The sequence below is a fragment of the Aotus nancymaae genome, unplaced genomic scaffold (assembly GCF_030222135.1).
Source record: "Aotus nancymaae isolate 86718 unplaced genomic scaffold, 86718_ANA_hifiasm-v0.15.2.pri h1tg000062l, whole genome shotgun sequence".
NCBI lineage: Eukaryota > Metazoa > Chordata > Mammalia > Primates > Aotidae > Aotus > Aotus nancymaae.
In genome coordinates, this window is record NW_026988476.1 from 5348250 (window position 1) to 5364008 (window position 15759).

Consider the following 15759-nt stretch of genomic DNA (forward strand, 5'->3'; position numbering starts at 1 on the left):
AATAAAATAAACTCCATTGTTTTTTGATATACTCCCAACGTAGGCCACTAGCTAGCTCTAATACTGTACAACACTGACTTCTTCCTGAATTTTATTATAATGTTACATATATGTAACCATAAAACTAGGTATAGCTTCCTTAAGCTTACAGTGCTCATGTAATTATAAGACAAAATCAAAATTAGAAATTAAATACCAACAAACTGTAAAACTGAGAGGGGAAATAAGTGATTTTTAAAATTTTATTTGACACAGGGTCTTTGCTCTGTCACCCATGCTGGAGTACAGTGGTGCAGTCATGGCTCACTGCAACCTTGACTTGAGCTTAGGCAATCCTCCCACCTCAGTCTCCTGAAGAATTGAGACTATTGGAGTATGCCACCATGCTCAGCTAATTTTTTATTTTTTGAGATGGAGTCTTACTCTGTCACCCAGGCTGGAGTGCAGAGGCACAATCTCAGCTCATTGCAACCTCCACTTCCCAGATTCAAGTGATTCTCATGCCCCAGCCTCCCAAGTAGCTCTATATGTATCATTAAATGATAAATTTAGACCACATTACAAGTGGATAAATTATCATAATACGCCGGGCGCGGTGGCTCAAGCCTGTAATCCCAGCACTTTGGGAGGCTGAGGCGGGTGGATCACGAGGTCAAGAGATCGAGACCATCCTGGTCAACATGGTGAAACCCCGTCTCTACTAATACAAAAAAATCAGCTGGGCATGGTGGCGCGTGCCTGTAATCCCAGCTACTCGAGAGGCTGAGGCAGGAGAATTGCCTGAACCCAGGAGGCGGAGGTTGCGGTGAGCCGAGATCGCGCCATTGCACTCCAGCCTGGGTAACGAGAGCAAAACTCTGTCTCAAAAAAAAAAAAAAAAAAAAAAATTATCATAATACTTGAATTTATTTTTGTCATAGTGCTACAGTACTATTTATGTTACAAAGTCAAAGAAGGAAAAATTTGGCATGTTGCCTTGGTGCCTATTTTTAGTTGAGCTGTAACAGTTTGGAAATAATGACAAAAATATAAATGCCCAAAATAAAAACATTAGAATTTCTTTTTTTTTTTTTTTTTTTTTTTTTTTTTGAGACGGAGTTTCGCTCTTGTTACCCAGGCTGGAGTGCAATGGCGCGATCTCGGCTCACCGCAACCTCCGCCTCCTGGGTTCAGGCAATTCTCCTGCCTCAGCCTCCTGAGTAGCTGGGATTACAGGCACGCGCCACCGTGCCCAGCTAATTTTTTGTATTAGTAGAGACGGGGTTTCACCATGTCGACCAGGATGGTCTCGATCTCTTGACCTCGTGATCCACCCGCCTCGGCCTCCCAAAGTGCTGGGATTACAGGCTTGAGCCACCGCGCCCGGCCAGAATTTCTTTTTAAATTTTTTTTTTAAACTCAATTTAGTTGAGCTGTAACAGTTTGGAAATAATGACAAAAATATAAATGCCCAAAATAAAAACATTAGAATTTCTTTTTAAATTTTTTATTATTTCCAGGCAGCGCTGAAGGAATAAAACCATTAGAATTTCTATGCTTTTATGTTGCTCTGAGTTGTTGATTTGTAATAAACTGCTCAATTGCATATTTGTGTTAAAAATAATGTTTTTTTTGAGACGAGTCTTGCTCTGTCGCCCAAACTGGAGTGCAGTGGCCTCATCTTGGTTCACTGCAACCTCCTCCTACCTGGTTCAAATGATTCTCCTGCCTCAGCCTCCCAAGTAGCTGGGACTACAGGCATGTGTCACCACACCTGGCTAATTTTTTTTTGTATTTTTAGTAGAGATGGGGTTTCACTGTGTTAGCCAGGATAGTCTCGATCTCCTGACCTTGTGATCTGCACGCCCCAAAGTGCTGGGATTACAGGTGTGAGCCACCGCACCTGACAAAAATAACTTTTTAGGAAATACTTCCAGTTCATGTTGGAATATAATTTGTATTTTGAATTTTCAGTAAACTAAGAAATACATTTGTAAACTGTGAAAATATATTCTGCTTCAGCAATGAAAATTGTAATTTGATATTTAATTGCCAGTTTGGAAAATAAAATCATGCATTTATAAATATTCCACAAATTTTTAGTAATAAAGATTGTTGATTGCCCTTCTTGCCAGTAAGAAGGAAGAGATTTTGAATACATATAATGCAGAGCTGTGTTGTTTATGAATGCCAATTCATGAAGTCTTAACAATTGGTTCTTTATTTTTGTTTTCAATTTATGGCCGAGTTTGGTTTTGCTATTTCAGACTGTTTCAATTCCCTGCTAATGCCACCATACAGAATCAGATCATGTACTAATTTGTTTACTTCAGCAGCAATAACTTGATTACCAGGATACAGAGGATTATGGATTTCCAACCAGTTTTTAAGGTGTAGATGGTTTTCAAATGATTATTTGTTTTTAAAGGTTTTGGTTTTTAGGTTCTAGTTATACATGGCATAGGAAGTGTGAAAGAACGTTGGGCAGAGGGTAAGGAGAAGAACTTTGGCACAGAAGAGAAAGGAATATTTAATATTTGGGCCTGATATTGTTATGATGAAAAACATTTACGAGGTCATATAACTTTTGGGACGATTTCTGAATTGAGACTGGTATGAAAATGGAATTTTAAGTATCAAATGACGCCTCCCATAGCCAAAAAAATGTTTTGGTTTTGATCTCTAGATATTTGTGAAAACGTTCATGCTAAAACAAAATAAACCATTTACCTGCAGAACCTCCGACTTATTTGATGTTGAAGTCATGCAGTAATTGCAATGATTTTTTATTTTGGTTGAACACTGCGAAAGACGGAAAAAGTGTGGGATATCCCCTCTAACATACACACACGACTCTAAAAAAAACACAGATAAAACATTCCTTACATTTGTCAAGACGGAAGCTTACTACTGCGCTTTGTTCTTCAGGTGTTTTCACTGAACATATTCTACAGTTATACTTAACTATTTCAGACAAGAGTAAGCAAAAATCACCGCGGGGGCTCTTTTTTCGAGGGTATTTTGGCTGGACTGTCTGTCACCCACGTTAGGAATGGCAAGTGTAGCACGAGCCGTACATTTTACATTTTCAGCAACCACATCATTAGCCTTTGAAGTACAACGATGCAGCTGTCCTCATTTTACAAATGCAGAAACCGAGGTCCTGCCGGGGTGACCGCCCCAGACGCAGCTAATGAGGGGCTGCGCGGAGGTCCAGACGCCCAGCTTCAGGTACGCGCACCAGGAATGACGTCACAGGCGGTGCTAAGCGGGGATCCAGGAGCTCGGGACGCGAGCCTGGCCGGAAGCGACGCCCGCGCGGCCCCGCCCCGCCCCGCCCCGCCCCGCCCCGCCCCGCCCCGCGCGAGCCGGTAGTTGTGCCTCCCAGACTGCAGTCGGCAGGCTCTCCGGGTCCGGGGCCAGGTGGGCGAGGCGAGGCGCGGGCAGGCCCCGCCCCTCAGGCCGGCCCCACCCCTCACGGCGGGCTAGTCTCTCTCGCTGAGACTTGGCTGGGTGCGGCGCGAGGCGGGCGCTGCGGGTGAGTCCCACTTCCCGACAGCGGGGCTTGGCCTGCGACTGGGCGGGGAGGCCGAGGATGGAAGTGGGCTTATCGGCCATTACCCTCTGTTTCGCCAGCGCCAGCAGCCCTGTGGTGGTGGCGACGACGATGGAGCAGGAGCCAGTGGGCCGTGCGGAGCGAGGAGAAGCCGTCGCAGCCTCGGGAGCTGCGGCCGCCGCGGCGTTTGGAGAATCTGCCGAGCAGGTAGGTGGGGCCGCCGAGGCTGACGTCCGGACCGCACTTTTGGCCTGCCCAGCCTTCTTCCGAGCAGGCCGCCCTGGTTTTGGAATTCCTCCTCACTGCACCCCTATTTCTGCGCAATGAAACCGGCTTGTGGGAAGCAAAGGCCCCCCTCACTCACCAACCTCTTCGCTTGGCAGCACTGCAGACGCTGGGGCGGCCTCGGATTCCGGGGATGATAGTACAGCTTCTGGTCAGCCAGAGGGAAAAGGAGGGCGTATCCCCCAAAGGCTGTCCTTGCAGTAGCTGGAAGCCAGGTGAGGGCGGTTTCAGCCACTTCTGTCTTTTCTAGTGCGAGCTCCTGCCTTGGCGTCTGCCCTTTGCTTGGCTAATAGCAACCATATGCTGATAGTTTACCGGCTTTGATTCACTGAATCCTTTCAGTCTTCGCTCGAGGTGGGTGTTATCCCATCACCCTCGAGGCAACTAAGGCTCCCAGCTGCGCTGTCCAACAGAAATAGAATGCCAGCTTCATTGAAAATTGTAATTTCAAATTTTCCTGTAGCCACGTTTTTTAAAAAAGTGAAAAGAAACCAATGATATTAATTTTAATAGCATATCTTATTTAACCCAATTTATATAAAAAAATTTTAACCCATAATTAGTATGGAAGTTATTAATGAGGTATTTTCATCTCTTTTTTGAGTCTTACTCTTTGAAATGCTGGGTGTATTTTACACGTACAGCACATGGCAGTTCTGACTGACCACATTTCAAGTGCTCATTAGCCACTTGTGTCTAGGTTACTGTATTGGACAGGGCTGGTTTAAAGAGTTAAAGTTTCTTGCAACTTTTCAATATTTAAAAAAAGAAAAAAATCGCAACTTTCTAGTGTAAAAAAAAGAAAACTTATGGCCAGGCGTGGTGGCTCAGGCCTGTAATCCTAGCACTTTGGGAGGCCAAGGTGGGCAGATCACCTGAATTCAGGAGTTTGAGACCAGCATGGTTAACATGGTGAAACTCCATCTCTACTAAAAGTACAAAAGTGAGCTGGGCATGGTGGTACACGCCTGTAATTCTAGCTACTGGGGAGGCTGAGGCATGAATCACTTGAACTGGGGAGGTGGAGGTTACAGTGAGCCAAGATCAGGACATTGCACTCCAGCATGGGCAACAGAATGAGACTTGGTCTCAAAAGAAAAAAAAAAGTTTGGAGATTTGTTTTGGATTTGGTAGTCTAAATTAGCAGTTTAGGATCTTTGACTAAGTAAAACCAATGAACAAATTGTTTTACATGAATCCTGCTCAGAAGTATACAGTTTTGGCTGTTAAAAATGATGAGTTGCTGGCCGGGCGCGGTGGCTCAAGCCTGTAATCCTAGCACTTTGGGAGGCCGAGGCGGGTGGATCACGAGGTCAAGAGATCGAGACCATCCTGGTCAACATGGTGAAACCCCGTCTCTACTAAAAATACAAAAAAAAAATTAGCTGGGCATGGTGGCGCGTGCCTGTAATCCCAGCTACTCAGGAGGCTGAGGCAGGAGAATTGCCTGAATCCGGGAGGCAGAGGTTGCGGTGAGCCGAGATCACGCCATTGCACTCCAGCCTGGGTAACGAGAGCGAAACTCTGTCTCAAAAAAAAAAAAAAAAAAATGATGAGTTGCTCATGTATAGAACTCTTCCCATCCTCCATGACAGTGAAGCTTTTTCAGTAGCTTCGTTTTTGAGACTAAGTACCTGAATGTTAGCAAGACATCTCCCCCAATCTGTGAGTACATCTCTTACCGTATAAGATGGAGTTTGCATTGGCCAGGCGCCCTGGCTCACGCCTGTAATCCCAACACTTTAGGAAGCTGAGGTGGGCGGATCACCTGAGGTCAGCAGTTGGAGACCAGCCTGACCAACAAGGAGAAACCCTGTCTCTACTAAAAGTACAAAATTAGCCCGGCCTGGTGGCGCACGCCGGTAATCCCAACTGCTTGGGAAGCTGATGCAGGAGAATCGCTTGAACCTGGGAGGCGGAGGTTGCAGTGAGTCGAGATCGAGCCATTGCATTCCAGCCTGAGCAACAAGAGCAAAACTCCGTCTCAAAAAAAAAAAAAAAAAAAAAAAAAAACTTACCCAGCTTGGGCAACTAAAAAAACAAAAACAAAGAACACAGTTTTCCCAAAGAACACAATTTTCCCACATACCAGTCTCCATATGGAATTTGTTTTTTCCCTCCTACATAAGAAGGAATTCAGGGGACAACATGAATTGATTTGGAAGCCACTTCAGTTTCAGTTGAGTTGAGACCTGTTGTTGGCAAGTGCACTTATACTTAACCTTTGTTAAGTCCACAGTGCTGGATATGTTTTCAGTTTGATTTTTCCTGTTGCTACTAGAATTGTTTTTTAAAAATCACTACTTCCACTTTGGATCTAATAGAAAAGTAAACACACCTGTACTGATATACCAGCTAAATGTTGTTTGAAGTGAGAGGCTCTTTGATTTGGATTAGTGACATTATGTTGTTTTCATATTCTTGGTTAACAACTACTTGAAGAGTAAAGAAGGCTGTAGAACAAAAGATAAAAATCACAGGAATACCACCCCCCGCACCGTTTCCTCATGTTCTCATTCCCCAAAAGTAACTATTAAGTTTTGGTGTAGTCTCTCTGGGATTTTCCATGCAAATATTATCTCTTCTTTCTCGTTAAACACAAATGAGTTCTGCTTTCCCATTTGCCCTTTTTGCTTTTGGATTCACATTCCTGAAGCAGAAACATCTTTGGGAACTCCAGTTCTATGCCCAGGGGATTGAGCACAGTAAGAAGGAAGAGGCCAGTGAAGTGGACATCTCGTGGGAGGAAGAGGCCACCATCATACACTCCTTCCCAAGTTTGGCAAAACTGAGAAGTCCTCTTAGTGCAATGTAGGGAAACGGAGTAAGAGATAGGAGATAGGGTCTAGACTTAGGCCTGCAGACAGGCCATCCAGTACCTGTTATGTCTTCTATCCAGCAGCTTCTCTGAATAGACTTAACCAGAATCTCAGCCTCAATGTTATTAAAGGAGTTAAACTTTCAATACCACTCAGTGATTGATTTATTTGGCACCTCTGGGACCAAGTACTTACTGTGTGTCAGGAACTCTAGGCTGAAGGATATAGCAGTGCCTACCCCCATGTTGCTAATAACCTAGTTGGGGAAGATGACAGAATAAATTCCAAGTGTAGTATTTTTTTTTTTTTTTTTTTTTTTTTGAGACAGAGTCTCGCTCTGTTGCCAGGCACCAGTCTGGAGTGCAGTGGCACGATCTCGGCTCACTGCAACTTCCGCCTCCCGGGTGCAAGCAATTCTCCTGCCTCAGCCTCCCGAGTAGCTGGGACTACAGGCGCGCACCACCATGCCCAGCTAATTTTTGTATTTTTTTAGTAGAGACGGGGTTTCACCATATTGGCCAGGATGGTCTCGATCTCTTGACCTCGTGATCTGCCTGCCTCAGCCTCCCAAAGTGCTGGGATTACAGGCGTGAGCCACTGCGCCCGGCCACCCAAGCGTAGTATGTATTTTAAAGAAGTCCGCGTGCTCCATCCTGGCCGACATGGTGAAACCTCATCTCTACTGAAAATACGAAAATTAGCTAGGTGTAGCGGTGCACACCTGTAGTCCCAGCTACTTGGGAGGCCGAGGCAGGAGAATCACTTGAACCAGGGAGGCAGAGGTTGCAGTCAGCCAAGATCGTGCCACTACACTCCATCCTGGGTGACAGAGTGACTCTGTCTCAAAAAAAAAAAAACAAAAAAAACCACAAAAAACTGGGTGCCATGGGAGTATATATTTTTAAAATGCCATTAAAACCAGATCTGCTGTGCAGTGGCTAACGCCTGTAATCCCAGCACTTGGGGAGGCTGAGGCGGGTGGATCACTAGGTCAGGAGTTCAAGATCAGACTGGCTAACATGGTGAAACCCCATCTCTACTAAAAATACAGAAATTAGCTGGGTGTGGTGGCTCACACCTGTAGTCCCAGCTATTTGGGAGGCTGAGGCAGGAGAATAGCTTGAACCCAGGAGGTGGAGGTTGCAGTGAGCCAAGATTGCACCACTGCACTCCAGCCTGGGTGACAGAGCAAGATGCTATCTCAGAACAAAAAAAGAAAAGAAAAAACAGATTCTGATAATAAAGATAAGCACATTTATAGTTTGGTTAACAATAAAATGGAGTAAAACGTTAATTGACATGGTACTTCATAATTTTCTGGTGTTAAAAAACTTTTTCAGAGCTTTGGAGTTCATTAATGGAATTTGCATAATTGGCAGTGAAAATTTTCTTACTTCCAGATTTATAAAATGAAGCATTTGGAAAATTCACAGTATAATTTTTTTTTTTGAGGCAGAGTCTCATCTCACTCTGTTGCTCAGGCTGGAATGCATGGGGTAATCTCGGCTACCGCAACCTCCGCCTCCCAGATTCAAGCGATTCTCCTGCCTCAGCCTCCCAAGTAGCTGGGATTACAGGCATGTGCCACCACGGCCAGCTAATTTTGTATTTTTAGTAGAGACAGGGTTTTTCCATGTTGGTCAGGCTGGTCTCGAACTCCCAACCTCCAGTGATCCACCCACCTCACCTCCCAGAGTTCTGGGATTACAGATGTGAGCCACCATGCCCGGCTAAGAGATGGGGTTTTTACCATGTTGGCCAGGCTGGTCTCCCACTCCTGACCTCAAGTGATGTGCCTGCCTTGGTTTCCCAAAGTGCTGAGATTACAGGCATGAGCCACTGTGCCCCCACCACAGTGTAACTTTTATTTGTAATTATTGGATTTCTGGTTTGAGTTGATGTTTTAAAATTTAAAAAAACAAAAAGAAGGCCGGGCGCGGTGGCTCAAGCCTGTAATCCCAGCACTTTGGGAGGCCGAGGCGGGTGGATCACGAGGTCAAGAGATCGAGACCATCCTGGTCAACATTGTGAAACCCCGTCTCTACTAATACAAAAAAATTAGCTGGGCATGGTAGCGCGTGCCTGTAATCCCAGCTACTCAGGAAGCTGAGGCAGGAGAATTTCCTGAACCCAGGAGGCGGAGGTTGCGGTGAGCCGAGATCGCGCCATTGCACTCCAGCCTGGGTAACGAGAGCGAAACTCCGTCTCAAAAAAAAAAAAAAAGAAAACTTAAAAAAAATGTTTTAAAACTATAATTATTGGGAATTTTATACCAAATTATTTTCTGGTTGGTTTTACCTGTCAGTGCTTCCTTCATTGCCCATCCCCCCACACCACCCCTGCCTCCCAGGTGAGGTTGGAATCATTATCCCTAATCTGAAATACTCTAAAATCTGAACCTTTTTGAGCACTGGCATCCCTTCCTTTGCCTGTGTCATAGAAGGAAAAAATTAAGCCAATGAGATTGCTAGAGGGAGCAGTGAGAAGCCTCTTCTGTCCTGATGGAGGTGGAGTAGGGTGGGGCATGGTGGTATACTGTGAAGGATCTGAGATCTCCATTCACTGACTGGAGCTATTGCATTGGCATTAGATCCAGCTAGTTAGTAGGATGACTGGAGATCTAGCAGCTCACCTATCTTTCCTTTGCATAGGAAATTAAGGGATCCAATAAGCTGAGTCATAGTCCAAAAGGAAATGTTGGTGTCAGGACAACCATAGCCAAATTTTATCTCAAGGGGAAACTTGAGATTGGGTAGGGATGGCTATCAGTGCCTGGGGACTGGTCGGGGGTTGGGGTGGGAAGAAGAAAGGTAGCCTGGGTGAACTACTTGTTTATTTTGTTTATGAACACAATAAATGGCCTCATCTTCCCTTGTTAAGGACTGGGGTTTGTTTGAACCCTCAGTACAGGCTAGAGAGAATTGTGCCTTTTTTTCAAGCTAATACATAGATAGCCTATGTTATCAAATTTTATTTTTAAAGATAGTTTATTATTTCTATTTTATTTATTTATTTATTTAGCGATGGGGTTTCACCATGTTGGCCAGGCTGGTCTCGAACTGCTGACCTTCTAATCTGCCCACCTCAGCCTCCCAGAGTGCTGGGATTACAGACGTGAGCCACTGCGCCCAGCCTTATTTTTATTTTTTTAGATGGAATCTCGCTCTGTCACCCAGGCTGGAGTGCAGTGGCGCAATCTCAGCTCACTGCCACCTGCGCCTCCCGGGTTCAAGTGATTCTCCTGCCTCAGCTTCTCAAGTAGATAGGACTACAGCCACATGCCACCACACCCAGCTAATTTTTGTATTTTTAGTGGAGATGGGGTTTAGCCATGTTGGCTGGGCTGGTCTTCAACTCCTGACCTCAGCTTATCCACCTGCCTTGGCCCTACAAAATGCTGGGATTATAGGCGTGAGCCACTGCACCTGGTCTTATTTTTGTTTTTTTGAGACAGTCTTGCTCTTTTGCCTAGGTTGGAGTGCAGTGGTACAATCTTGGCTCACTGCAGCCTCCACCTCCTGGATTCAAGTGATTCTCATGCCTCAGCCTCCCAAGTAGCTGGGATTACAGACATGTAGCACTGTGCTTAGCTAAGTTTTGTATTTTTAGTAAAGATAGGGTTTTGCCATGTTGGCCAGCCTGGTCTTGAACTCCTGACCTCATGTGATCCTCCCACCTCAGCCTCCCAAAGTGCTGGGATTACAGGCATAAGCCACCACGCCTGCTCTGTTATCAAATTTTCATGATCTGCAGTTTGCTATATGGCAGTTACACTTGCTGTCAGTGATGTCCATGTGGGCCATGGAACAATGCATGTGTTATTTGGTTGGATATATTAATACTTGAATTCAAATCCTGGCTAATGACTAAACTTACCTTTGGGAGGTAAAAGGCGTTATCTGTTTTCTAAGAAGGACGTTAGAAGATTAAGAGAAAACAATGTATAAAAATTAAGTAGCAGTCAGGCTCAGTGGCTGACGCCTGTAATCCCAGCACTTTGGGAGACTGAGATGGGTAGATCATGAGGTCAGGAGATCGTGACCATCCTGGGTAACACAGTGAAACCACATCTCTAAAAATACAAAAAATTAGCCGGGCATAGTGGCACGCACCTGTAATCCCAGCTACTCAGGAGGCTGAAGCAGGAGAACTGCTTGAACCCTGGGAGGCAGAGGTTGCAGTGAGCCGAGATTGCACCACTGTACTCCAGCCTGGGCAACAGAATGAGACCCCGCCTCAATCAATCAATCAGTTAATCAATAAAGTAGCTTATACTTGCATAACTGGGCAATTCTAGTTCACTGTTTTTATCAGTATAATCCTGTCTTTGCAACAGCAATTCAAAGAGCTTTTCCAGTGGTTGAACAGCAGTCGTGGGTTTAAATTATATTTGATTATAACCATAAGAATCCTTATAGAGAACACAATTTTTGTACCCTGGACTACCCTAGAGAATTCTACCAACATGAGCTCTAATCATGATACTGCTGTAGTCCTGCATATGCAAAAAGAATGAAAGGCCTCCTTTGACTACTCTGTCGCTTGCTCCTTCTTCTCTGTCTTAGATTATATCCATGGGGTAACCACTGTTGCCAGATTTTTCTTCACAATTGTGTGTACTGTACCTTTTTGAAATCTGGAAGTTTAAACTTAAGGTAGTTTTCCTTTTTTTTTTTTTTTAATACTTAATTCCTTTTTTCTTTTCATTTTCACTGTGGTTTGTAAACTTAAGGTAGTTTTCTTAGGGCTTTAAACTTTAGACAAGATGACAATGAAAGGAAGCTCTTCACCATCTCCTGTAATATCTATGTAACTTTGGAACATGGCTGTATGTGTGAAGTAAAATTAACATTTTCCTAGGAGTAAAATTTGTACTAGAATTCCAGCTCAGGCACAGTGATTCATGCCTGTAATCCTAAACTTCGGGAGGCTGAGGTGGGAGAATTGCTTAAGGTCAGGAGTTGGAGACCAGCCTGGGCAACATAGCTAGACACTGTCTCTGTAGACAAAATTTAAAAAATTAGCCAGGCATGGTGATACACTCCTATAGTCCAGCTACTCAGGAGATGGAGATGGGAGGATCACTTGAGGTCAGGAATTTGAGGTTGCAGTGAGTCATGATTGCACCACTGCACTTCAGCCTGGGCAATAGCCAGACCCTGTTTGGGGAAAAAAAAAAATCTGGCTGGGCAAAGTGGCTCATGCCTGTAATCCCAGCACTTTGGGAGACTGAGGTGGGCAGATCACGAGGTCAGGAGATGGAGACCATCCTGGCTAACACGATGAAACCCCATCTCTACTAAAAACACAGAGTCGGGCGTGGTGGCACACACCTGTAGTCCCAGCTACTCTGGAGGCTGAAGCAGGAGAATTGCTTGAACCTGGGATACGGAGGTTGCAGTGAGCTGAGATTGGGCCACTGCACTCCAGCCTGGGCGACAGAGTGAGACTCCGGCTCAAAAAAAAAAAAAAAAAAAGATATCCATAGACTACTATAGTTTAAAAACTTGTGAAATTTTTTTACTATCGGAAATCTCTGTTATCGCATATCTATTACTGATGAAGACATCTGGAAGTCCAGAGATAAAACACTGATCATCTGCTTTCTAGTTTTGGTTTACAGATGGGTTTTATTTGGTCTGCTGTAGTCTTGCCACTGCACTCCAGCCTGGACAACAGAGTCAGACCCTGTCTCAGAACAAACCAAAACTGCTTAAAGATTTGTTTATTTCTTTATCTACTAAAATATAGCTACCAAAAGTTTATCATGTGTAATGAAAGAAAATTAATCTCACTTGAAACTTTCATTTTCTTAAAATTTTGTTGATATAGATGAGTAACGAAAGAGGCTTTGAAAATGTAGAACTTGGAGTCATAGGAAAAAAGAAGAAAGTCCCAAGGAGAGTCATCCACTTTGTTAGTGGCGAAACAATGGAAGAATACAGCACAGATGAAGATGAAGTCGACGGCCTGGAGAAGAAAGATGTTTTGCCTTCTGTTGATCCGGTAGGTTTGATATTGATGTTTTTTTCCTCAGTGGGCTTTGTTTTTTATTTGTTTTCCCTAAACATTGAGTGGAAGGGACCTTTCAAAGTTTAAATCAATTATATTCTTATTATAAAATTATTTATGATGATTTTGATAGAAAATAATATTTTTACATGATATGGATGGACGTATTTACAGCATTTCAGTAGCCTGAAACAGCTTGTTTTTCAGTGTCAGAGTACTTTGTTAGTGTGGAAAGATTTAAGATTTGTATTACTAAATTCAGTGCTTGAAACCCAGTTCCTTACTTTTCCTGAGGACTGAGGATAAGAACAAAAACAAACAAACAAAAAAGAAACCCAGTTTCTTTGATTTAAGGACTGTACTACCATGATAGTTTCCACCCAAAACTTAGAAAGTTATCAGCTTTTAAAAATATTGCCTCAAGTTTTGATTGGAAGATAGGAATATACATTTCTGAACTTTGTGTGCCTTATCAACTAACTTTGAGAATTTCTAAATTACACAGTATGTGACTGTAGAATTATAAGTGTAGCTATATATTTATTCATTTATTTATTTATTTTTTAAAGGCAATTTTTAAAGTTGATTTGATGTATTTGACGATCAGCGATTAGTTCTCATCCACATTGACTGTAGATTTTTGAAAGTGGTAACAGGTACATAGGTAACCAAAGTATAGAGCTTATTTGGTGAATCTTCATCCTCATTATGTTTTCTGGACAACCGCACACGGATTCGGTATGGGACATTCCTTATTCCTTTGGCCCAGACAGCTTTGTTGAGCCTGGTATCAATGCGCACATCTGGAGTTCCCATCTCATTCATAGCAAATTTCCGAATTTCTTTGAGTGCCCAAGGGGCACGCTTCTTGAAGCCTACTCCATGGATGTACTTGTGACTGTTAATGGTATATTCTTGGGTCACCACCTCGTTGATGGCAGAATGGCCCTTTTTCTTCTCGCCATGCTTCTTTGCGGGAGCCATTCTGTCGGGTCCGAGATGGAGAGGAAGAGCGCGAGGAATTGACTAGCTATATGTTTATAAAGAAATTTTTATATATAAAGAAATGCCCGTCAAGTAATTATTTTGAAAGTCCAGGAAATCACATATTTATTGACTTTCCAACAGGTACTATTTTTTTTTTTTTTAAGACGGGGTTTCCCTACGTTGGTCAGGCTGGTCTTGAACTCTCGACCTCAGGTGATCCGCCCGACTTGGCCTCAAAAGTGCTTGGATTACAGGCGTGAGCCACCACGCCCGGCCCCAATAGGTACTATTTTAGGTGCCAGTGATATAAATTTCTGCTCTTACATACTAGCGAGAAGACAGGCAACAAATAAATATGTACTATAATTATCAGGCTATGAAAAGTGCTATAAAGAAAATTAAGCATAGTAACAAGATAGAGAATTGTTTATATTTGACTTTGAAAATGTTACTCATTTTCATCAGATTTGGCTTTAAATATTTGGCTATTAAAAAAATCATAAGCAGGATGCTGGCAGTGGCTCATTCTTGTAATCCCAGCACTGTGGGAGGCCGAGGTGGGTGGGTCACCTGAGGTCAGGAGTTAGAGACCAGCCTGGCCAATGTGGTGAAAACCTGTTTACTAAAAATATAAAAAATTAGCCGAGTGTGGTGGCAGGTGTCTGTAATCCCAGCTACTCTGGAGGCTGAGGCAGGAGAATGGGTTGAACCCGGGAGGTGGAAGTTACAGTGAGCTGAGATTGTGCCATTGCATTCCAGCCTGGGCAACAAGAATGAAACGCCATCTCAAAAAAAAAAAAAAAAAAAAACTAGAGGATCTATATGTTTATAATTAGTTATAAAGTTAGTCTCTGTCTAGACTCTATAAAATATGGAATATGAAGAAAAAGAATTTGAAGAGGATAAGACTAGTAAAGACCAACCTCTCTCAGTCTCAGTTCTCTCATGTATATAATGGATAAAAATAAAAAAAAATCAGATTTTTCTATACAGAAAATATTCAAAGGATTGTGCAATATACTCTGAAGGTAGTTCCAAATACAGGTAGAATATTAAAGAGGTGTTTCATGCAATGGAAGTATTGGAATAAATGTCTTCTTTTTAAATTACTTTGAAGGGTTAATTCATGTTTATCTGTATATATTTATGTGTATTTGCTTTTTTTTTTTTTTTTTTTCCTTGAGACAAGGTCTCAATCTGGCACTAGTCTGGAGTGCAGTGGTATGATCTCAGCTCACTGCAACCTCTGTCTCCCGGAGTCAAGTGATTTTCCTGCCTCAGCCTCCCGAGTAGGTGGTACTACAGCCATGTGCCACCACGCCCAGCTAATTTTTTTGTATTTTTAGTAGAGACATTTCCCCATGTTGGCCAGGGTGGTCTCGATCTCTTCACCTCCTGCTTTGCCTGCCTTGGCCTCCCAAAGTGCTGGGATTACAGGCGTGAGCCACTGTACCCAGCCGTATTTGCTTATGTTTTTAAAAGTCATTGTCTCCAAAGATGGCCTGTATTTACATAGAAGCAGAATAAACACATTGTTCTAAAAAGAATATCTCTTTCTTACTTTACTAAAGATTTACATTTTTAAAAACCTTTATTGAAATATGGTTTACATACCATATAATTCAACCATTTATATTTTGTAATTTAGTGATTTTAATTATTCACAGATAATTATGTGTGCATATATATGGCACAACTTTTGCCAGTCAATTTTAGTACATTTACATCACCTCAAAAGGAAACTTGACATTCTTAATCAGAATAAGTGAAAAATAAATGAAAAGAAACCACGTACCTTTTAGCTATTACACTCTGTCCTCCATCCCACCTGCCACCACTACTTTCTGTCATAGAATTTCCGGTTTTACATGAAAAGACTCATCAGTGGTCTGTTACTTAGCATAATTTTTTTTTTTTTTGAGACAGAATCTCACTCTGTTGCCCAGGCTGTAGTGCAGTGGCAGGATCTCGGCTCACTGCAATCTCCGCCTCCTGGGTTCAAGCAATTCTCCTGCCTTAGCCTCCCGAGTAGATGGAACTACAGCATGCGACACCATGCCCAGCTAATTTTTTTGTATTTTTAGTAGAGACAGGGTTTCACCATGTTGACCAGGATAGTCT

General features: G+C 43.0%; 2 protein-coding genes across 3 annotated transcripts in view; one reads left to right on the plus strand and one right to left on the minus strand.

The window, feature by feature from the left end:
• Window positions 1–15759, plus strand: part of LOC105729434 (signal recognition particle subunit SRP54) — a 100603-nt gene that overhangs the window by 61248 nt on the left and 23596 nt on the right. Inside the window, exons 1-2 of one of the 2 annotated variants that reach the window (XM_012468825.2) lie at window positions 3539–3742; window positions 12472–12645. The exons of the other annotated variant lie outside the window; for it this stretch is intronic. Coding sequence (XP_012324248.2) covers window positions 3575–3742; window positions 12472–12645 — 342 coding nt within the window. The 5' untranslated portion in view covers window positions 3539–3574. Of the gene's footprint in view, window positions 1–3538; window positions 3743–12471; window positions 12646–15759 lie in introns of those variants that run through there. 2 annotated transcript variants of the gene reach the window in all.
• LOC105728476 (large ribosomal subunit protein eL31-like) lies at window positions 13255–13650 on the minus strand. Its single transcript, XM_064365753.1, has one exon. It carries the CDS (start codon window positions 13633–13635, stop codon window positions 13255–13257), a length of 381 nt encoding a protein of 126 aa, XP_064221823.1. The 5' UTR covers window positions 13636–13650.